The sequence below is a fragment of the Malania oleifera genome, chromosome 12 (assembly GCF_029873635.1).
Source record: "Malania oleifera isolate guangnan ecotype guangnan chromosome 12, ASM2987363v1, whole genome shotgun sequence".
NCBI lineage: Eukaryota > Viridiplantae > Streptophyta > Magnoliopsida > Santalales > Ximeniaceae > Malania > Malania oleifera.
In genome coordinates, this window is record NC_080428.1 from 83,680,355 (window position 1) to 83,703,784 (window position 23,430).

At 38.9% G+C, this 23,430-nt stretch overlaps 2 protein-coding genes across 2 annotated transcripts; one reads left to right on the forward strand and one right to left on the reverse strand.

Moving 5' to 3' along the window:
* Window positions 1–17,305: 17,305 nt before the first annotated feature.
* LOC131144043 (uncharacterized mitochondrial protein AtMg00810-like) lies at window positions 17,306–17,892 on the forward strand. The gene is made up of 2 exons (XM_058092390.1): window positions 17,306–17,580; window positions 17,760–17,892. Exons 1-2 carry the CDS (start codon window positions 17,306–17,308, stop codon window positions 17,890–17,892), a joined length of 408 nt encoding a protein of 135 aa, XP_057948373.1.
* A 482-nt stretch (window positions 17,893–18,374) lies between these two features.
* Window positions 18,375–21,430, reverse strand: LOC131144762 (4-coumarate--CoA ligase-like 1). Its single transcript, XM_058093614.1, has 6 exons — window positions 20,906–21,430; window positions 19,939–20,526; window positions 19,532–19,730; window positions 19,278–19,423; window positions 19,079–19,146; window positions 18,375–18,777 (listed from the first exon to the last, which is right to left on the reverse strand). Exons 1-6 carry the CDS (start codon window positions 21,329–21,331, stop codon window positions 18,534–18,536), a joined length of 1,671 nt encoding a protein of 556 aa, XP_057949597.1. The 5' UTR covers window positions 21,332–21,430; the 3' UTR covers window positions 18,375–18,533.
* Window positions 21,431–23,430: the final 2,000 nt, after the last annotated feature.

The window sequence follows — 23,430 nt, forward strand, 5'->3', positions numbered from 1 at the left end:
AGAAGTACCCACAACTATTTCAAGAAACTTAAGTAGTAATGTAATATTTCTTTCGCAGGTACATGTAATAGTTTAATTGGTGTATCATTTTAGTTTTGGGAGAATTTTCTTTTGTATATGTAATCTCCCAGGACCCAGAATGTAACCATGGTATTCCTCTGCCATAAGTGAGGATAAGTAATAAAATAAGTAGACTCTTTTCTTGTTAAGGGATAACGAGTTACGTGAATAGTAAATTTCGAGGACGAAATTTTATAAGGAGGGGAGAATGTAACGACTCGAAGAATAATGGTATTTAAATAATAAAAAGAAAGGGAAATGGAAATTAGAAAGAGAAGGAGGCAGTCGACGACGTTGCATTTTGGAAAGGATAATCCCGAGGAATTTTTCAGCTCCTCGTCGACGAATACAGGGGACTCGTCAACGAGGATAGGATTCGTCGACGAGAAGATACCAAGAAAGGATTTTTGGCAGACTGAAATTCGTCGAAGAGGGTTGAAGTTTGTCGACGAACTTTCTATAGGACTCGTCGACGAGGTGACGTGGCTCGTCGATGAATCCTGTAGTATAAATAGGGTTAAACGTTATTTTCACTCCATTTTCTTGCGCCAAATCTCTCTCTCTCTCTCTCCTCATACAGTTTCTCTTCCTTCTCACTAAGATTTTGGGCCGAATTTCCGCCGATTCAACGATCTGAAGCCACCACGACGCTCATGGGAAAGTTCTCTGCAACTCTGCCAGAGCGGATTGTCGGTGGGGTTGAGTTGTAAACCATCCCAAATCTAGGGTAAGCCTTTCTACTCAGTATTTGGTTATTTGGCAGTTATAGAAAGTGTTATATGCGTAGAAATACTAAACTTTAGTTCTGGGGAATGCTGTTTCCAGGGTGTTGAGTTAGGAACCCTGCGGGTGCAAGACAGATTTTCTTATGGGCTTTTCAAAAATCAGGTAAGGAGATAAACTAAGTTAGTATTTTATAAAAAATATGTATATTGTTATAACATTTGTGTAACGTCCCAACCTGGGTCTGCTAGGGAGCACTACATCTCTCCTCCTCCACCTGGAACAGACAACAGGGAGCGGGCCTTATCAGATTAATGACTAGCCCCACAAACCAACATGTGTTCTTTTCAGTGTGTTTTGTCCTCACTCACACACTTCCTGAAAAAACTTGCCAAGTGGTCACCCATCTCAAGATTGCTCCAAGCCAAGCACGCTTAACTATGGAGTTCTTATGGGAAAGCTCTCGAAAAGAAAGGTGCACCTTGTTGATATGGGTAGTAACATCTAATCTTTTAAGCCTTTCATCCATGGGGTATCACATTCTCCCCCACTTATAGAACGCAACGTCCTCGTTGCGAACCTACATTTCCAAACCTAAGCAATGTGAATCTCATCACACTTCTGGCTAGGTGTTGGTTCTGATACCATTTGTAACGCCCCAACCTGGGTCTGCCAAGGAGCATTTCGTCTCTCCTTCTCCACCTGGACCAGACAACAGGGGGCGGGCCTTATCAAACTAATGACTGGCCCCATAAACCAACACGTGTCCTTTTCAGTGTGTTTTGTCCTCACTCACACACTTCCTGAGAAAACTTCCCAGGTGGTCACCCATCCCAAGATTGCTCCAAACTAAACACGCTTAACTATGAAATTCTTATGGGAAGGCTCTCAAAAAGAAAGGTGCACCTTGTTGATATGGGTAGTAACATCTAATCTTTTAAGCCTTTCATCCATGGGGTATCACATTCTCCCCCACTTATAGAACGCAACGTCCTCGTTGCGAACCTACATTTCCAAACCCAAGCAATGTGAATCTCATCACACTTCTGGCTAGGTGTTGGTTCTGATACCATTTGTAACGCCCCAACCTGGGTCTGCCAAGGAGCACTGCGTCTCTCCTTCTCCACTTGGACCAGACAACAGGGGGCGGGCCTTATCAAACTAATGACTGGCCCCATAAACCAACACGTGTCCTTTTCAGTGTGTTTTGTCCTCACTCACACACTTCCTGAGAAAACTTCCCAAGTGGTCACCCATCCCAAGATTGCTCCAAACCAAACACGCTTAACTATGAAGTTCTTACGGGAAGGCTCTCAAAAAGAAAGGTGCACCTTGTTGATATGGGTAGTAACATCTAATCTTTTAAGCCTTTCATCCATGCGGTATCACAATTTGATTTTAGGAAAATAAATATATTTATATATGATTTATATTTGGGAAAATACTGTTGAAAATTATGGTATGTTAAATATTTGAAAAACCTGTTAATGTGGCATAAGTAGAAATTGTTATGAAATACTGTTTTTTGGGAATGTGTTAATGACACGGATTTTTATAATGAAAAACTGGCGTAGAGGCCGAGATTTGTATACGATTTGCCGGCGTACGGGCCGTGCTATGGATGTGATTTGCCAGTGTATGGGCTGAACTATGTATATGATTTGCAGGCGTATGAGCCGCGCTATAGATGTGATTTGCCAGCGTACCGGCTGTGCTATGATATGATTTGCCGGCGTACGGGCCGATGAGTTTCATGATATACGTATATATATAAAATGATATGATTGATTTGATAATTAATGATATGAAATATCCATGTATCACAGTTTCAGTATATGTTATATGATATCAGAACCTGGTTGGCTTGGTCTAAGCTAGCACTTGCACGGTATCGTTGCTATGTGTCCATGGTCATCATGATCATGATATTTGTGTTACGCCGCTACGGAGTGGTGTGAGATTGGATGGTCGATGTGGTTTTTAAGAAGTGTGTGAGTGCCCCTGGTGTACATATCAGGTCGGGCAGACCCATCAGACTTACAGACTATACTTTTGACTTGGCAGTGGTCGGCCAACCATTGTTAGGTCCCGCTTTCGGGCCACACAACCCAATCATGTGGGGGTAATACATGACAACAACCAGCTAACCTACTAGGAATGTTTTTGTATTATATTATATGAGATGAAAAATGTTTATGATAATGCAGTATGTTCTGCCATGTTTTGATGATATATATGTTTTCCCAAATTTGACAAAACAGGTACTGAATATGTTCTGTATGGTATATGTATAATATGGAATACTCATGTTGCCACACACTAGTATTAGTTTATTTATGTAACACCTCAACCTGGGTCTGTCAGGGAGCACTGCGTCTCTCTTCTTCCACCTGGACAAGACAAAGGGGGCGGGCCTTATCAGACTAATGACTGGCCCCACAAACCAACATGTGTTCTTTTCAGTGTGTTTTGTCCTCACTCACACACTTCCTAAGAAAACTTCCTAGGTGGTCACCCATCCCAAGATTGCTCCAAGCCAAGCACGCTTAACTATGGATTTCTTATAGGAAAGCTCCTGAAAAGAAAAGTGCACCTTGTTAATATGGGTAGTAACATCTAATTCTTTTAAGTCTTTCATCCATGGGGTATCACATACGGGCCGCACAACCCTGTCATAAGGGGTTAAATTATGACACACAGTTATCCATAGGGAAGTTTTCAGTTATTATTATGTATATACAAATTTACAGAGACAAAAAATATACTTATGTACATTAGAAGTATTTTAAATAGTACCCTAAAATACTGATATGTTAATCAACATGGAAATGGTGGTGATTTCTATTACTTGTACTGTATTTACAGATCCAGTTATACATGATTTTATGGAAACAAATTTTCATAATATTGTAACTCATCTGCCACACACTAGTAATAGCATATTTTGTCTTACTGAGCGTTGACTCATCCCAATTATTTTAACATTTTTCAAGTGATCCAAGTAGGCGAGCAGATCAAGCTCGTAGATAAAGGGGCCTCAGTATTGCCCTGATAATAGAGTGAGTATTTTTGTATAGCCTTAGCCAATTGAGGATATTTCTGGGGAACAGTTATATATGTATATTTTGGAAAACAATTTAGCACTCCGGTATTGTATATAATTACATATGGTTATGTTTATTTGATTTCTGCTTCTCGCTGCTTAGGTTGATAATTGGGTTTTATCCAGTATGGTATCAGAGCATGTTAAATGTCATAGTATAAAAATAAAAATAAAAAACTCAGTTAAATAGCAGGTCGTTACAGACCAAGTCTGGAAGACCCATCGGACTTACAGACTGTACTTTTGACTTGGCAGTGGTCGACCAACCATTGTCAGGTCCCGCCTTCGGGCCACACAACTCAGTCATGTGGGGTTAATACATGACAATAGCCAGCTAACCTACCAGGGTTGTTTTTATATTATATTTATATGAGATGAATTGTGTTTATGAAAATCATGTATGTTCTACCATGATATGAGAATATATGTTTCCTAGATATAATACAGACAACTATACTGATATGTTTATGTATGATTTTATATAAAACATGAAAATACTCATGTTGCCACACACTAGTATTAGTTTATTTCCCTTACTGAGAGGTGTCTCACCCCCAAAATTTCATAAATATTTTAGAAGCCCCTAATAGGAGAGCGGATAAAGCTCCGCTGAGATAGTACTGTTGATCTGCCCTCTTTGAAGGGTAAGTTTTGGTGGGAACGAATGGATTTTGTGGGAAATGTCCCTAGGACTTTCTTTTTGGAATGTATGTACTTAGATACGATGGATGTAGTAACTATGGTATTGAGATAGATGATATTATGAGATGTTTATGATTTTATGTTTCGTGCTGCTTAGGTTTCCATATTGTGTTTCTGGTATATCCCTGGTACCCATGGGTTCAAGTTGATTATGACCTACTGGATTTGATATGTTGATATTTTATTTTATTATTTAAAAAAAAATGGTAAACAAGTAGGTCGTTACACCTTTCCATCCTTACAATTCTCTGCAATAGCACCTTCACAGCCATTTATTTCTTCCACCCCTCCCCTTTTATCTTCATTTCCTTCCATTAGATTATTCTCCCGAGGTACATCAAACTGATTTCCTAAGCTAGAAGCTTTAGCTATGTATCTCTTTGAGTTACCAATTCTACCATTACCTTTTTTGAAACCACAAAAATTCTTAGAATGCCCTACACACTTACAGAATGTACAAAATCTTGGAAGGTTCTTATAAACCACCTCCTGCACTAATTCTTCATCATCTGGTAGTATCACCTTGACAGAGTGTTTAATTTCCTTAGCCACATCCACCTCCACCAGAATTCTTGCAAATGAAATTCTTGCTTGCATTGCTGTCAATTTGTTAGCACACATCGGCTTCCCCAATTCAAAACATATTCTTCTCAAAGCTGTTGAAGTCCACATCTCGATCGGTAGGTTTCTCAATTGTACCCAGACAGGAAGAGAAGACCTGTGTTCTAGACCAAACTGGAATTGCTTTGGCATTCTCTTCATAAACAAAGTTCTCCCATGAATAATGTATGGTGCTTTCTGTAAAACCATTTCCAACTCCTCTTCCTTTTGAAATTTAAATACTATCCAACCATCAATGTGCCTAATATAGTTCACTTTTGCTTTCCAAGAACTCACCACCGCACTCAATGCTGCCTTCCTAGGGAATTTACCAATAAAATACCCCACTAGACACTTCAGATAAGAATCTTCAGGTCTGGATAAGTCTGTGAGCTTTAATCTCGCACCCTGACCATCAGACTGGAACGAAGGAATAGGAGTGCACTAGTTGGGGTTTCTGTTATTTGCAAATAACTCCAACCAAGGAACCTTTTTGTTGTTCCTCATAAAGGTTCTTTCATCCTTGATTTCCTTTCCAACATTTCCTGCAATTTCCTCACCTTCAGGGGATCCTTGTTCCATCGTCTCTTAATTGTCATATCCCGAAACCTCCATGTCATCCATAAGATCATCTTCGAACTACAATTTCTTTCCTTCAGTTAAATCTCCTACACCACTCTTCTCTGGGGTCGATTCACTCTCAACTAACCTAAGTGACTCCATGATTTTCTCACTGAGTACCATCGAGGTAGATTTTGCAAGACCATTAGGCACCTCCGTTGCCTTCAGCCCCAATGTCTGGCATGCAATAGTACCCAGACGATGTTGTAATAACTCCAAAAGGGCCACACGGGAGTGCAGACCTTTAGATTCCTCAAACCTCTTCTCCACTTCCTTCTCCAATCTTGAATACTCCGCAAGAATTTCAGAGTCATTCTTCAAAGCCCATTCAACCCTATTGCCCCCTTTAATTTCAATGAATCTCAACGCATCCTCAACTTTCTCCCTTCTGTTATCCGAGTTTCCTTTCACAATCTGTGGCCAACAAGCTAAGTTTCCAGCCATCGAGCACGAAGCACAGTTCCAACTTTCAAACCCGCAAAGGTGGGAAATCAGAAATTTGAAACTACGGCTTCAATCGCAACCAAGGAACAAGGAAATCAATGAATCAACCTCACCAGTAGCCTTCGATTAAGGAGCATAACCATATCAAACCACCAAAACCCTCAGATTGAATCAATCACCCCACACCTTCAGCCACCCACGGGAATGCCCTTCTAGAGAGAAGGAAGAGTTTCTCTCTCTAACATTCCACTTGTTTTGTTTGATGTGCTCCCTTGATATTAGACTTCGAATTTATTATTTTAATGTGATTATTGAAAGTGACTCTCAAATTGTTGTTGATTGGCTTCGAAAAGGTATATGTATCTTGTGGTATCTTTGAGATTTTTGGGAGGACCTTGTGGTGGAGTTAGAAGGAGTGAACTTCATGGTGATCCATTAATATAGGGAAGGCAATAGTGCGGCTGATTTTCTCACTAGAGAATGAGAAATGGGAAACAATGTCATCTACGAAGAGCAACATCTTTTATCACGTTCTCTGAAAGGTATCTTTTGGATGGATAGGTTGGGTCTCACTTCCTTTCATCATTAGTTCAACTTCTCGATTTTTGTTTGGTAAGTTTAGATTTTTTTATTTTATTTTATTTTATTATTTTTGTTTTTGATAGGCCTGTTTTGATTTGTAGTTCTGTTTTGGTTGATTGTTGGTATTGTTTTTTATAGGCATTTAATTTCTTTATTTGTAATCTCCCAATACTTGTCTTGTAACCACAGTATTCCTCTATCAAAAGTGAGGGCATATCAATAAAGTTTGTGTTTTTTTTTTAAAAAAAAATTAGTTAGTGGCTTGATTCTTTTATTAGTTTGAAATGAACTTTAGTCAAGTCGAGTTTGAGCTCGACCTGTCCTCAAGCTCAGCTCGTTTATATGTGAAATGAACCGAGTTCGAACAAAAAACTTTAAGCTCGAGTCAAGCTCGACTAGTTTGCTAGCCTAATTGCTACATTATAAACAAAATGTTGATCCCATGCAGCAACCAAATTTTTTCTCATCTTTGTGAAACCACTTATAACACACATGGACCATTTCACCATAGGAGTACCCAAATCATAAGCCCTAGCAATTAATGATGGTATGGGAGATGGCCACTTACCTAGCATTTCATAGGCATAGGCTGGGAACCATGAACACTCGAGTATTGGATTAAGAGGGCAGAACTAACACTAAAATAATCCAATTAGATTTCCAGTATGGCAAAAAATCTAATTTGTCAACATATAAACAACAATACTACAGTTTCGTAAACATCAATCAAATTCCCAGTATAGTAAAAAAATATGATTTGTCAACATACAAATAACAATAGTGTTTACTAAATATCAGAAAGAGAACCAGCAAAGGTTGTCAATCATTTCATCAAACACATACAATGCATTCCAAAGGTATATGTAACGCGAAAAATCAGCCGTCACTGGTAACATAAATATTTTGTTGTGTAAATATGACACACCCAAAAATTAGAAAAATTTAAGTCGACCCTAAATTATGAAAAAACCTTGATTTTTCAACATAGAAATAACAATAATATTCACTAAATATGAGAAAGAGATCCAACAAAGGTTGTCAATCATTTCATCAAGCATATACAATGCATTCCAAAGGTATATGCAATATAGAAAATCAACAGTGACTGGTTATAAAACTATTTTGTTGTGCAACTGTGTTCCATCCAAAAATCACAAAAATCTAAGATGAACTGAGTTATGGTGCTTCAAAAGCGGCTCCTTTATATGATCCTCTAGGAACTAAAATTTCGAATATTTTTAGATTATTAGATAGATTAGATATGAGAGGAGACAGAGAAGACAGAGAAAGGTTTGGGAGCAGGGATAGATACGAAAAAAATCAAATCAATTTGAAAAAGTTGCCCAACATATCCATAATAACCCAATGAAAGTGAAAGCAAGCAACTTTTGCTTGTCTTTTTATTAGTATAGATACATATTTGGTTAGTCAAGTGACATGTCTTCTTCCTTATTGGCACCATCTATTAATAACACATTAACATCTAATATTTTTAAAATTGAAGAGTCCTATCACACACACTAATAATAGTTATTGGATGAATAGTACTTATCAGATAAACCTTTGATACATAATTGGTATCAAATATTTCTTGATACTTTTAGCCGTAGTGTGACAATGACATCTTTGTATAAGGATGTTTTTTGATTTTTCACATCGATTATTTATGACTATCAAAAATCATATATAATTTCTTAATTTTTGCACACAAAATTCACATTCTTATTACTATTCACAACGACTGAAAATTGAAAAGCACATTCACTGCACATACCTATGAAATGTGACTATTATGTATGACATACACATGCATAAATTAAAATTTTGTGCATTTGAAGTACTTGACTATATATATAATTATAGATAAAAAAAAAAAAAAACACTTACAAAAATGTATATGCATCCTAGTTAACTCAGTAGTTATTTTTCTTTTATTATTATGATTTTTCAAGAATAAAATAAAGTTATATTAATATATTCTGTTAGATATTTAAAACATGTTATAAATTACCAATCAATAATCAACTTTAACAATTGTATATGCACACATACATTTCATAATTGCCTATCAACAATACTGAGCAAACTCCCACTTGAGATTTTCTCTTTCTATTTTCAAAGAATATTTTTTTGTTTTCCTTTTTATTCTCCTTCTGTTAGTTAGTTAACTGGGAATATTTTCCCGTTTCTTGCACTGTATATATATCGGCCTGCGTTGCCTATTCATGCAATGGGAAATGAATATATTTTAGTTTCTCTGATTTATCTTCCCTGCTGTAGTTATATCTACTCTTTCTGTCATGGTTCAGAGCCACAATATGTAACGACCCGAATTTTAAAATGGAATTTAAATGGTAAAAGAAAGGGGAAAAGAAGGGAAGTTGCCAAGTTTCGTCGACGAACACAGGGTTTCGTCGATGAAGGCTTTAAAGATTTCGTCGACGAACACAAGACTTCGTCGACGAGAAAATACTGAGAGGGGTTCTGAGATAATCTGAATTTCGTTGACGTATACAGGGTCTCGTCGACAAAATTTATGAAGAACTCGTCGACGAAGATCGGGCTCGTCGACGAATTCTGCTGTCTATAAATACTAAAAATACAATTTTTATTTCATTTGAAGCTTCCTCTCTCACTCTCTCTCTCTCGCCTCTTCGGTCCTCTCACTCTCTCTCTTTGATTTTGTACTAGTTTTACGTCGGATCGAAGATCTAAAGCTACCACGACACTCCTAGCGAAGTTCCCTACAAGTTTGCCGGAGCGGATCGTTAGGGAAACGAAGTTGGAAATCATTCCAGAGTTGAGGGAAGGCTTTTTAAGCCAAATTAGACTTTAAGGTAGTTATAGAAATTAACATACGCATGAAAATATTGATGTTTAATACTTGGAGTTTTGAGTTTCAGGGTATTGATCAGGAAGTCATACGGGGGTTAGCCTAGAATATTTTGGGGGCTGTCTCAGTAGCCAAGTAAGGGAATAAATTAAAGCAGTTATTTTCCATGCATGTTATTATTAAGTATGAGTACATTTATTTTCAGAAAAGCCTATGCTATCTTTGCATATTACTTATGAAATGTATGTTTGGAAAATACTGCTATTATGATGAAAATGTATATGTATGTATAAGATACCAGAAATGATAATTTTAGAATATGAAGCATGATTTTAAACGGCATATGTGTGGCATGAACATTATTTTTATGTGAAGTGAATCATGATATGAAGGATTTTACGAACAAAGCATACTTTCAGGTATTTTGAAAGACGAGTTATACTATACTGAGTTTGACGAATATATGAAAAATGAGTTATTTTCAGAATGTAAATACCTTAAACGTATTTTATGTTATTGGTGCGAGGCCATGTATTTATATTATCGGCACGAGGCCGTATTTACGATTTTGGCACGAGGCCATGTATTTATGATTTCGGCACGAGGCCGTATCTATGTTTTCGGCATGAGGCCGTGATGACGTTATGTATGTTCATGTATTATATGTTATTACAATCAAGATGTTAGTTTAGTTCAGTTTAGGGCTCAGTACCGTAGCTATATATGTAGATCAGATATCTACGTCAGATTAGTACTAACCATCCCACGAGGGGATGAGAGATGGATAGTCGATGTGGCTTTCAGTAGGGTGTGGACGTCCACCTAGCACTCCGGACCAGGGTGTGGCGGGCCCATCATACTTACAGACATATTTGATTCGGCAGTGGTCGGCCAGCCATTGTCGGGTCTCGCCTTCGGGCTGCACAGCCAGTCATGGGAGGTAATACATGACACCACCTAGCTATTCATCCTGGGTACATTTTCAGTATTACAGTTATAACAGATGCTTATGTATGTTATGATTTATTAGCAAATATGAAAAGACATGATTATCCAGTATGATATTATGATTATTTCCAGAGTTATGAAATATATTGTACATGTATAAGCACTTTAAATGTTCATGTTGCCATACAACTGTATTTAGTTTATTTTCCCTTACTGAGAGGTGTCTCACCCCCAACATTAACACATTTTTCAGGAAATCCAGAGAAACCGGCTGGTCAAGGCCGTCATTGAGTGAGTGGACCTTCCCTACTAGAAAGGGTAAGAATTGAACTAGGACTAGGAGATTTTTGTTGTAAGGTCCTAGTGTCATTTTTGACTTTTTGAAAGATTGTAAATAAATATAGTATTATGGGAATGTAAATAACTCTGGTATTATGTTTCATGGTTGAATGATTGAGATTTTATTTTACTGCTGCTTAGGTTTCCGCTATGATTGACAGGTGTCCCCGTTACCCACGGATTCGGGTTGACCATTTTATCTATTATGTGACATTTTATATTTAGAAATTGAGGGACGTTACACGATAGGACTCACGTCCATTTTATCTTGGGACCTTAGCCTGAAGCTTGTACCATTTCTTTCATGGCGGATCTTCCCATTGAATCCCCTTCTCAACAATTGTCTATTACTATGCTTCCTCCTTCCATCAATCTAATCACAGTCAAGCTCAACCATGACAACTACCTATTGTGGAAGGCGCAAATTATTCCCTATCTCAAAGGGTGAAATCTGTATGGATACATTGATGGCTCTATCATCTCTCCACCTTTATTTGACAAACCATCGTTAGAATACCTCGCTTGGCAACAACAAGATCAAGCAATCGTCAGCTTTCTAATTTCCTCTCTTTCTGAAGCACTCATTGCTCATGTCCTCTCAGCTTCCACCTCTTGCGAGGTATGGAAAATTCTTGAAGATCTGTTTGCTGCAAAATCAAGTGCAAGTATCATGCACGTTCAATTATAGCTTACCTCACTCAAAAAAGGCTCAGATTCCATTGCTGAATACTACCATCATGCGAAGTTGCTCCAGGACTCTCTTGCTATGGCCGGTAAAATCATTTCATTGTCTGACTTCATCACTTTTCTCCTGACTAGTTTAGGCTCGGATTATGACTCCCCAATTACCTCCATCTCCACTCGTGTGGATCCTCTCACATCTGCTCAAGTCTACAGTTATCTCCTCACTCATGAAGCCAGATTAAACCATTAGACCTCCACCCTTACAGCTTCCCCTGAATTCTCTGCTAACCTCACTCGGACAAAATCTGAGTCTAGCTTTTCTCGTGGCCGTGGTACCTCACATGCCCGGAGCAACTTCAGAGGTCTTGGTGGCCGCGGCAGGCGTGGAGGTCGTTACTTCTCCTCTTCCCTTGTTCCTCATTCACCCAATCGCCCTACATGTCAGGTGTGTCATAAGCCTGGCCACACTGCTCTTACCTGCTACCATCGTTTCAATTTCAACTACCAGTCCCCTCCTCCACCCTCTCTCTTGGCTCATTTCACTTCTGGCCCACATCTTCACCACCCACCTCTCCCTCCAGCTAACCCCCCAATTGGTACCCCGACTCTGCTGCTACTCATCACTTCACTTATGACTTCTCTAACTTATCCCTTAATTCCTCTGAATACATGGGGGACGAACAGGTTCGTGTTGGCGATGGCTCTTCTCTTCCTATACAGCATGTTGGTAGCTCCTCCATCTCCACTCCAAATGGCAGTATACATCTCTAAAACCTCTATCATGTTCCTTTAACTTCTAAAAATTTAATTTTTGTTTGGAAATTATGTGAAGAAAATTCTGTCTACTTTGAGTTTCACTCTTCATTTTTCTGTGTGAAGGATTCCCATACCCAGAAAGTTCTTCTCTGCGGTCCACTATGTAACGACCCGAATTTAGAATGGTATTTAAATAATAAAGAGAGAGAAATGGAGACCGGAAACAAAAAGAAGCAGTCGACTTTGTCGACGACATTGAATTTTGGAAGGGCTTAGAAAAGGGATTCAGCAGGACTTCGTCGACGAATACAGGGGATGCGTCGACGAAGGCTTAAGAGAATTCGTCAACGAACACAGGGGGCTCTTCAATGAGAAAATACAGAGAGGGGTTCTGAGGCAGCCTGAATTTCGTCGACGAATACAGGGTCTTGTCGACGAAATTTGTGAAGGACTCATCAACGAAGGACGGGCTCGTCGATGAAATTCCCTGTTTTATAAATATGGAAAATCCGAGAATTATTTCATTTTTAATAAATCTCTCTCTCTCTCTCTCTCTCTCTCTCTCTCTCTCTCTCTTTCTCTCTCTCTCTCTACGACTCCCTCTCCCTTCTCTCTTCGTTTCCGGTCCCACCAGTTGTCGGATCAACGATCCGAAGTTACCCGACGATCTTGGTGGAGTTCTTTACAAAGCTGCCGGGGCAGATCGTTAGGGAAACAAAGTTGGATTCCATTCCAAATCCAAGGTAAGACTTTTTACTCAATTTTTGGATTTGTGACAGTTGAGAGAAGTGTTGTACGCATTAAAATATTAAAATTTAATACTGGGAGTTTTCGTTTCCAGAAGTGTTGATTGGGAACGTTGGGAATCCTCCCTAAGTTGAGGTAAGACTTTTAAGCCTAATTTGACTTAGTGATAGTTATAGAAAATGTTGTACGTACAAAAGTACTGAACTTTAGTTCTGGTGAATTTCATTTTTAGGGTATTGAGTCGAAAACCCTGCGGGTGCAGGGAAGAGTTTTATTAGGGGCTTTCCAGGAATCAGGTAAGGGAATAAACTAAACTAGTTTTGTTTTGAGAAAATGTATGTATATATTTATATAGAATCTGATTTGCAGAAAATGTATATATATATATATATATATATATGTTTTATATTTGCAAAATACTGTGAAATGATCGTATGATTGAATATGTGAAAATCCGTTTGTGTGACATGAGTATAAAATGTATGAAAAACTGTTTTTTGGGAACGTGATTATGACATAGGTTTTTATAATGGGAAAATCAGCGTACGGGCTGAGATATTTATATATTTATATATATATATGCGATTTGTTGGCGTACGGGCCGTGCTATGTGGATATGGTTACCGACATACGGGCTGTGCTATGTGGATGAGATTTGCCAGCGTACGGGCTGTGCTATGTGATTTGCCAGCGTACGAGCCGAGCTATGTGATTTTCCAGCGTATGGGCTGTGCTATATGATTTGCCGACGTACGGGCCAAGCTATGATAAAATGTGTAATACCGGCATACGGGCTGATGATTTTCATGATACACGTATATATATATATATATATATATATATATATATATATATATGCAAATGATATGACTGATATGAAAATGAATGATATGAGATATCTATGTATCACGATTTTAGTATATGTATATGATATCAGAACCTGGTTGGCTTGGTTTAGGCTAGCACTTACACGGTACCATTGCTATGTGTCCATGGTCTTCGTGATCATGATATCTGTGTTAACATCGCTGTACGGAGTGGTGTGAGATTGGATGGTCGATGTGGTTATTTTTAAGAAGTGTGCTGTTATCGCCCCTAGTGTACGGACCAACTTGGGTAGACCCATCGGACCTACAGACTAGACTATTGACTTGGCAATGGTCGGCCAATCATTGTCAGGTCCCGCCTTTGGGCCACACAACCCAGTCATGTGGGGGTAATACATGACAACAACCAGCTAACCTACCAGAATTATTTTATGATATTATTATTATGATATGAGATGAGATATGTTTATGAAATGCAGTATGTTTTGCCATGTTTTGATGTACTTATGTTTTCCCAGATTTGATAAACAGTATTGAATATGTTATGTATGGTATATGTAGAACACAGAATACTCATGTTGCCACACACTAGTATTAGTTTATTTCCCTTATTGAGAGGTGTCTCACCCTTAAATTTCATAAACTTTTCAGGAGCCCCAGATAGGAGAGCGGGAAAAGCCCTGCTGACATAGTGTGGATTATCAGCCCCTTTTGGAAGGGTAAGTTTTTGGTAGGGACAGTTGGGTTTTTGTGGGAATTGTCTCTAGATTCCATTTTTGGAATGTATATACGGAGAGATAGTGATTGTAGTACTCTGGTATGTTGTATTGCACATTATGATGAGATGTATATGATTTTATACTTTCTGCTGCGTAGGCTTCTGCTGTATGTTCTGATGTATCCCTAGTACCCACGAGTCCAGGTGGATTATGACCTGTTGAGCTGGAATGTGAGATATGTGATGTTGATTTTTATTAAATAAAAAAAAAGTATGTGAAAATGAGCAGGTCGTGACACACTAAGAATGGCATGTACGTGTTTCCCTCCTCTTCACCTCGAGCTCATGTTGGTGAGCGTGCTTCTCCCTCTCAGTGGCATGCTCGGCTTGGTCACCCTTCCATGCAACTTGTTCACCAAATAATTTCTTAGTTGGCTCTGCCTACCACATCCTCGTCCTCCGTGGGTCTCTGTTCTGCCTGCTGCAAAGCCAAACTACATCAGCTTCCTTATGGTCAATCATCTCATCGTTCCTCTGCTCCTCTCTCTCTTATTTTTTCCGACGTTTGGGTTCCTACACCGCCACTCTCTCGTGGTGGTTTTCGTTATTACGTGTCATTTGTTGATGACTACAGTAGATTTACTTGGATTTTTCCGCTGAAATGTAAATCTGATGTTGTTTCCACCTTTCTATTTTTTAAACGTCATGTAAAGACCCTCTTTAATGCAAAAATTCGTTCCTTACAATTTGATTGGGGTGGTGAATTTCGATCTTTTAATACTGTGTTAAAATCATTCGGCATTTGTCATCACATTTCGTGTCCTCATGCTCACTCCCAAAATGGTTCAGTTGAACGAAAACGTAGACACATTGTGGAAGTTGGTCTCGCTCTTCTTGCTTAATCTTCCTTACCTCACACTTACTGGTCTGATGCATTTGTTATTGCTATTTTTTTAATTAATTGTCTCCCTACTCCCATCTTAAACAAAAAATCCCCATTTGAGGTATTATTTCATCACAAACCCGAATACAAATTTTTAAAAATTTTCAATTGTCTATGCTGGCCCAATTTGAGGCCATTTAATAATCACAAATTGAGCTTCAGATCTCTTCCATGTGTCTTTCTTGGCTATAGCTCTTCTCATCGTGGTTATCTCTGTTTTCATCTTCCTACTGCCCGTATGTACATCTCCCAGGATGTTCTTTTTGATGAAACTGCTTTCCCACTTTCTGTTACCCATTCAGCTGCCTCCATGCCATCCACAAACCATTCCCACTTTTCTCCTATTTCCTTTCTTTGGCCCATCACCTCTTCGTCCTCTCCCCTCTCACCTTCTCGGCCCAGCCCACCTATATCCCCTCCTTATTCTTCGACTCCACCTTGTCCTCTTCCTCTTCCTTCTCGGGCCCACAATCCTACTACTAAACCCGACCCCTATTCTCCCACTAGTCTCTCCCCCCTTGCTTCTAGGGCTCCCCTCGATTCCCCTTCTTCCTCATCCTCTTTGACGCCTCTTTATTCTTCCTGCCCTCCGATCCCCTCTCCCTCCATTCATCCTATGCAAACCAGAGCCAAAGCCAACAAGTCCTGCCCTAAACTCCGCACTGATCGCACAGTTTTATGGCCTCCTCCTCGCGCCCATTCCTCTCTGGTTACTGTTGCAGACGAACCCACCTCTGTTACTCAAGCCTTCCGGTTCCCCGAATGGCGGCAAGCAATGCAGTTGGAGTTTGACATACTCATAGCCACCAATACCTGGTCACTGGTTCCTCCTTCCTCCAATCAGAATGTTGTTGGATGTCAGTGGATTTTCAAAACCAAATATTTATCCAATGGTTCCATTGAATGTCGTAAGGTACGCCTGGTTTCCAAAGGTAACAGTCAACTTGCCGGTCTTGATTACACTGAAACCTTCAGTCCTGTTGTCAAACCCACTACTATTAGGTTGGTTCTTTCGATCACAGTTTCATCTCGTTGGCCGATTCATCAACTGGACGTTCAAAATGCCTTTTTACATGGCACTCTGGATGAGCATGTCTTTATGACTCAACTGCCTGGGTTCATACATCCTCAACTCCATCACTATGTCTATAAACTCAATCAGGCTCTCTATGGTCTCAAACAAGCCTCCCGTGCCTGGTATGCTCGCCTCAGCTCTTGTTTACTAGAATTGGGTTTTACTATCTCCAAATAAGATGCCTCGTTATTTATTTATCGTCATCAATCAGCCACGGTGTACTTTCTTGTCTATTTTGATGATATAGTTATTACAGGCTCCAGTCAGAGTTTGATTTCTCATTTCATCTCTATTTTACACACTGAGTTCCCGCTGAAGGATCTGGGGGACTAACATTATTTTCTAGGTCTTGAATGTCATCGTAACCGTGCTGGTCTCATGCTCTCTCAACACAAATATATTTTGGACCTGCTCAAAAAGACCAACATGCTTAACTGCAAGCCAGTCACCACTCAAATTTCTTCCTCTACCAAGTTATAAACCTCTGAATCCTCTCTTGTACCTGATTCTACGCTAAATCGTAGTGTAGTTGGGAGCCTCCAATATTTACTCTTCACTAGGCCGGATCTCGCATTCTCTGTCAACTGTGTTTGCCAATACATGCATGCCCCATGTGTTTCTCATTGGCAGAGTGTTAAGCACATCTTACGTTACTTGAAGCACACCCTTAACTATGGCTTACTTCTGCAATCTTCTCCACACTCATCCCTGGCCGCTTACACTGATGCCGACTGGGCAGGGTGTCCTGATGACAGAAAGTCTACTGGTGGTTATTGTATCTTTTATGGTTGCAACTTAGTTTCATGGAGCTCCAAGAAACAATCCACTATTGCCAGGTCTGGTACAGAGGCAGAATACAAGGCCCTTGCTTTATGGTACTTGTGAATTGTTGTGGTTACAATCTCTCTTATCTGAATTGGGCATTTTCTCATCCTCTCCTCCAACCCCTTTTTGTGATAACTTGGGTGTGACTTACCTCTCCATGAATCCTGTGATGCATTCTCGCACCAAACATGTCGATGCCGATTATCACTTTGTTCGTGATCGGATTCAGGCCAAAGCTCTCTAGGTCTCCTTTCTATCAAGCAAAGATCAACTTACTGTTATCTTCACCAAGCCCTTGTCTTCCTCCAGATTTGCTTCTCTCAGAACGAGCCTCACTGTACTGTTCTTCCAGAACTGCTTAGCTTGCCGGAGCATATCAACAATACCCAACAAACTCCCGCTTGAGATTTTCTCTTTCTGTTTTCAAAGAATATTTTTTTGTTTTCCTTTTTATTCTCCTTTTGTTAGTTAGTTAACTGGGAATATTTTCCCATTTCTTGCACTGTATATATACCGGCCTACGTTGCCTATTCATGCAATGGAAAATGAATACATTTCAGTTTCTCTGATTTATCTTCCCTGTTGCAGTTATATCTGCTCTTTCTATCATTGCCCAACCATAAGTGTATAAGACATTCATGTTTACAAATTTTATTATTTTAGGATTAAAAATGCAGAATTTGGGGTATGAAATGAGCTTACTCTATAATATTACTCAAAAGTGACAAACCCAATAAACCTCTCAAACACCCAGATAAGAAAATGAAGAAAATTTTCACAAATTATTGCTGGCAGAATACCTTAAGCTAGCCAGCCCAAATGTGAAAAATGATGAGAGATTGTGTTGATGTAAGACAAGTAGCGGATGAGTCCACTCCTGATAATTATGATATTTTAGAAAGCGGGATCCACTCGCTATGTGTTTGTCATCAAAACAGTAAGCACATGGACAAGTGGAGGGATAGATACATTCTATAATTTCCGAGGAGGAGAGAGAGAGAGTTCAGGGAGCTTTGTGATTGGTCAGCAGGACCATCCTCTCCTCCATTCCTTTCCTGAGAAGCCTTCTCATGATTTTGCCAGAAGGAGACTTGGGGATGGAGTCCACAAAGTGCACCACTCTGAGTTTCTTGTACTTTGCAACATTGGAAGCAACGTACTTCATTATATCTTCCTCACTCTCCTTTGAGTTTTGGTTCATCACCACACATGCCCCTGGGACCTCCCCTGCTTCTTCATCTGCCAACCTGCTCACATTTTTCAAACACAAAACCCTAATTGTCAGCAGCACTTTGCCCTTTTCAAGCCCCCAGTTATTAGACACAACAATGGCATTAGCAATAAAGAACAAATAAAGTAAGCATGACATTAAAGTTACATGTTTTAATTTCAGCTAATTTGCTTTTGTCAATATTTTGGTTCGGTTCAATTTAGTCTGGTTAACTTTACATTAAAAATTGGTTAATTTAGTTAATATAATTTCTCAACCAAATTAATCGAACCAACCGATTGCACACTCCTAATTTTGATGATGAAGATTATGCTTACGGCACAACTGCTGCATCTTCAACCGAAGGATGAGTCAAGAGGATAGCTTCCAATTCCGCTGGAGCAACCTGTGACCAAGACAGACTTTAGCATCTTCTTCTCAATAATTCATTTAGAATCAACAAAAAAATTCAACCCATGCTTCAAATTTTAATCTAAAAGTTGCAGCATTGGTGTCAAAAAAAAAAAAAAATCTTACTTGGAAACCCTTGTATTTGATCAACTCCTTCATCCTATCAACTATGAACACATCTCCATCATCGTCTATGTACCCTATGTCCCCAGTGTGCAACCATCCATTCTTGTCTATGGTCCTCTCCGTCTCCTCCTTGTTATTATAGTAGCCTGCAGAGTTTTTACCTTTCAAGTTCATTGCAAAGACTGGCTATTTTTAAGGCATGTTAAGCTTAGAATGAAGGAATGATTAATGCTGTTTAACTGTTTTCTTTCTACCTTGCATTACACATTGGCTCCTAACACAAATTTCACCAGGGGTGTTTTTGGGGAGAGATCGACCAGTGTCAGGATCGACGAATTTGATTTCCAAGTTTGGAAGAACAAACCCAACTGAGTTTCTCTTCGCAATGCCATGGCCTTTAGTTGGGTCTCCATGGGTCAGAGTAATGCAGCTGTGCTCAGTGAGTCCATATGCCTAGCAGGAAAACACAATTTGGTGCAAACACAACATGGCCATTGATAAAAAATACTCAAGAAATCACTTGTGAAACATGATTTAGAGCTTGAAAAGTTGATTAAACTTTACTTAAATACAAACAAACTTATATCCATTTAAGGATTAATTAGATCTCAGAATCAGTCTCAGTTAATTCGTAATGGCTAGTTCTGAATCTATTTCTCACCTCTTGGACCTGCACGCCGGGGAACTTATTTTCAAAGGCAGTGAGAAGCTCCGGTGCAAGCGGGGCTGCCGCCGTCATGACTGCCCTGAGCTTGATCTTTCCGAGATCAAATTCCTCCACTATAGGATCCTTAACCAGCGACAAAATTATTGGTGGCACAATGGGTGCAAATGTGACTTCTTGTGTGACCAAAGCATTCAGAAACGTCCTGAGTTCATATCTCCCCATCACCACAATCTTCCCCTTGTTCCGGAGTGTGGCGCAGCATATTCCGGTGATCCCGTATATGTGAAAGAATGGCATTAGGCCCAACGTGGTAACCTGACCGACAATCTCCGGTCCAACACTAAAGAGTGTGGAGCATAGGTTAGCCACCAGATTCCTGTGGGTTAGCATCACTCCCTTTGAAACTCCTGTGGTGCCTGACGAGAATGGAAGTGCACATAGATCAGATTGGTGAATTTTCTCATTCGTGGTAGTACTCGTGCTGGCACGATCCCCTGCCTCGAGTAGTTCGTTCCAATTCATCGCGCCTTCCACGTGTCCCGAATCGCCCAGCACAATGGCTGGCAGCCCCAGAGCTCTAACCTGTTGTTCTCACCACAGAGTGGCTTAAATGGATCAGTGTTATCAATAAAATGGTAGGGGCTTTTGTCATCCTTTTTTGAGTTATTAACGTATTAGTATGTAATATTGATTATCTCACACTCCCAATTCTCAGCTACTTCACATAAGCTTCCGTTTGAGTGCGAAAAAGTTTTAAGAAAACAAGTGAAAGCTTGGATACCAGGCAGTCTCATTCATGCAGTGTTTGGGAACGAAACTCAAAATAGTTTTATACTATGTTTTGTCCAAATTTACAAAAATTCAAATTCAAGACTAAGACCCGAATGTCCTACTTCCAAAGGATTTAAACTAGGTGAGGTTCAAATATTATATATATGCAAAATGAAAACAACACCATCACCTTATCAAAGAGTGTTGCATTTGTGACAACCAGAGCTGCATCAGCAGCCTCCACTTGTTTCTTGATTTCCGACACATGAGCCGAAGGGTTGGCCCCCGAGAAAACACCACCGGCGGCCATTACTCCCAGAGCAACTATGGCATACTCCACCACATTGGGAAGCAAAACCACCACTACCTTTCCCTTCCTCAGCCCAAGAGACCTTAAGGCCTTAGCAAACCTCCTTGTGTCCCTAATCACTTCACCATAAGTACACTCTTTTCCGGTCGCAGCATCCACAAATGCCACCTTCTCAGCATACAGTTCAGCATGTTGGAGCACAAATTCCGGCAGCGTGACGTCGTCCGGAACGTTCACCGGAGGGTATCGACTTCGGAAAATGTGTTCTTCTTCATCTTGTGCAGGAATTTCTATCTGGGTCCCCATGGAGGATGCCAGAAATTGCTTGCAGGGGAGGATGCTCTGGTCTGACCCATGCTTTAAATTTGAAGAGATGGGAAAATTAGGAGATTGTGAATTTGGAAGTGTCATGACTTGCGCATGGGCTTGTTGAGTTATTAGGAGTTGGATAGGGCCCATGACCCATGAGGTTTGGCAAGTGGGGGTTTGTTGAGTCATGTTAAGAGTAAAAGGCTAACAACAATTTTTCTGTAATTGGTTTTGAACCAATGCTACTTTCTATGCAGTTGTTAAAAGGCTTTCCCATCTTCAAACTTAGGGCAAATTATGTTCCAAAATATATATGCATATATAAAATATATGCATTTATATATATATATATATATATATATGTATGTATATATGCATGCATGCACGTATGCGTGTGGATGTGAATTAGTGAACATCCGGTTTTTCCAAGGTTTAGTTTGGCCCCTATAACTTTTCTGAAAAGAGCTGATGAAAAGGAATTTTTTTATATTATTTTAAAAATGTTTAGCCCCCTTCTCCCAAAAGAGGTTTTAGAAAAAAAAAAACAAAGAAAAATAAAATATAAAAAAAATAGAAAAAAAAACAAAACAAAACCTTCTTTGAGTGTTTGGTAAAAAAAATGTAAGATGTTTAAAAGTATTTAAAATTGACTAAAATAGATATGTATTTTTTTAAAAATATAAGTAATGCATTGATAGTTTCGTAATATTTGAAAAACAATAAAGAAGGGCAAGGGAATTGAATAATTTATTAGAGAAAATGTTAGCTTTTAATTTTAAAAGTTTTAAATTTATTACTGTTAAGAGTTCACAAAAGAAGTTAAAAGCTGACTTTTAAAAACTGAAAAAAAAAAAAAAATTGTTTACAAAACACAACTTTTACTTTAAAAATGAGATATTGAGATAAAAAATGGATGGCCAAACTCACCCTAACTCCTCTAGGCCCTTCCTAAGCAGCTTATGCATGATATGGGTACTCATATTCATGAAAAGAAAAGAAGAAAAAAAATTATTGCAAATAATATGATATTTTTAATAAACAATTTTAAAATCAAACAATTCTAATAAATAACAAGATTTCACATCACTTACAAAAATATTGTTCCTTATTTCATTACTTATTATTATAAGTATGCAGATGTTAATTTATAACAACAACAACAACAAAATCAAGTCTTAGTCCCACTAAGTGAGGTCGGTTATATGAATCATTTTCCGCCAATTTATACGAGCATGGATCATTTCTTTTGATAGATTCAAGGACATTAAATCCTTACTCACTATCTCTTCCCAAGTTATTTTAGGTCTACCCCTACCCCTTCTACTGCCCTTCACAGTAACTAAGTCACTCTTCCTCACAGGTGCACTATGTGGTATATGTTGCAAGTGTCCATACCATCTGAGTTGTCCATCCCTTATCTTATCTTTTATAAGAGTTACACCTAACTTATCATGAACATGTTCATTCCTTAATTTATCTTTCAATGTTATACCACTCATCCATCTTAGCATTTTCATTTCGACAACTTTTACTGTCACAACCTGCTCATTTTCCACATTTATTTATATATATTTTTAATAATAATAAAATCAACATCATACACCCAACTCAGCAGGTTACCATTCACCTGGACCCGTGGGTATCATGGATATAATAGAACAAATAGCAGAAGCCTACGTAGCAGAAAGTACAAAATCATATACATCTCATCATAATGTGCATAACATATACTAGAGTACTACAAACATTATCTCTCAGTATATACATCCCAAAAATAAATCTAGGGACAATTCCCACAAAAATATAACTGTCCCTACCAAGACTCACCCTTCCAACAAGGGCAGATAACTGCTCTATATCAGCGGGGTCTTTCCCACTCTCCTATCTGGGGCTCCTAAAAAGTTAATGAAATTTAGGGGTAAGACACCTCTCAGTAAGGGAAATAAACTAATACTAGTGTGTGGCAACATGAGTATTCTGTGTTCTATATATACCATACATAATATATATTCAATACTGTTTATCAAATCTGGGAAAACATATGTATATCAAAACATGGCAGAACATACTGCATTTTCATAAACATTTCTCATCTC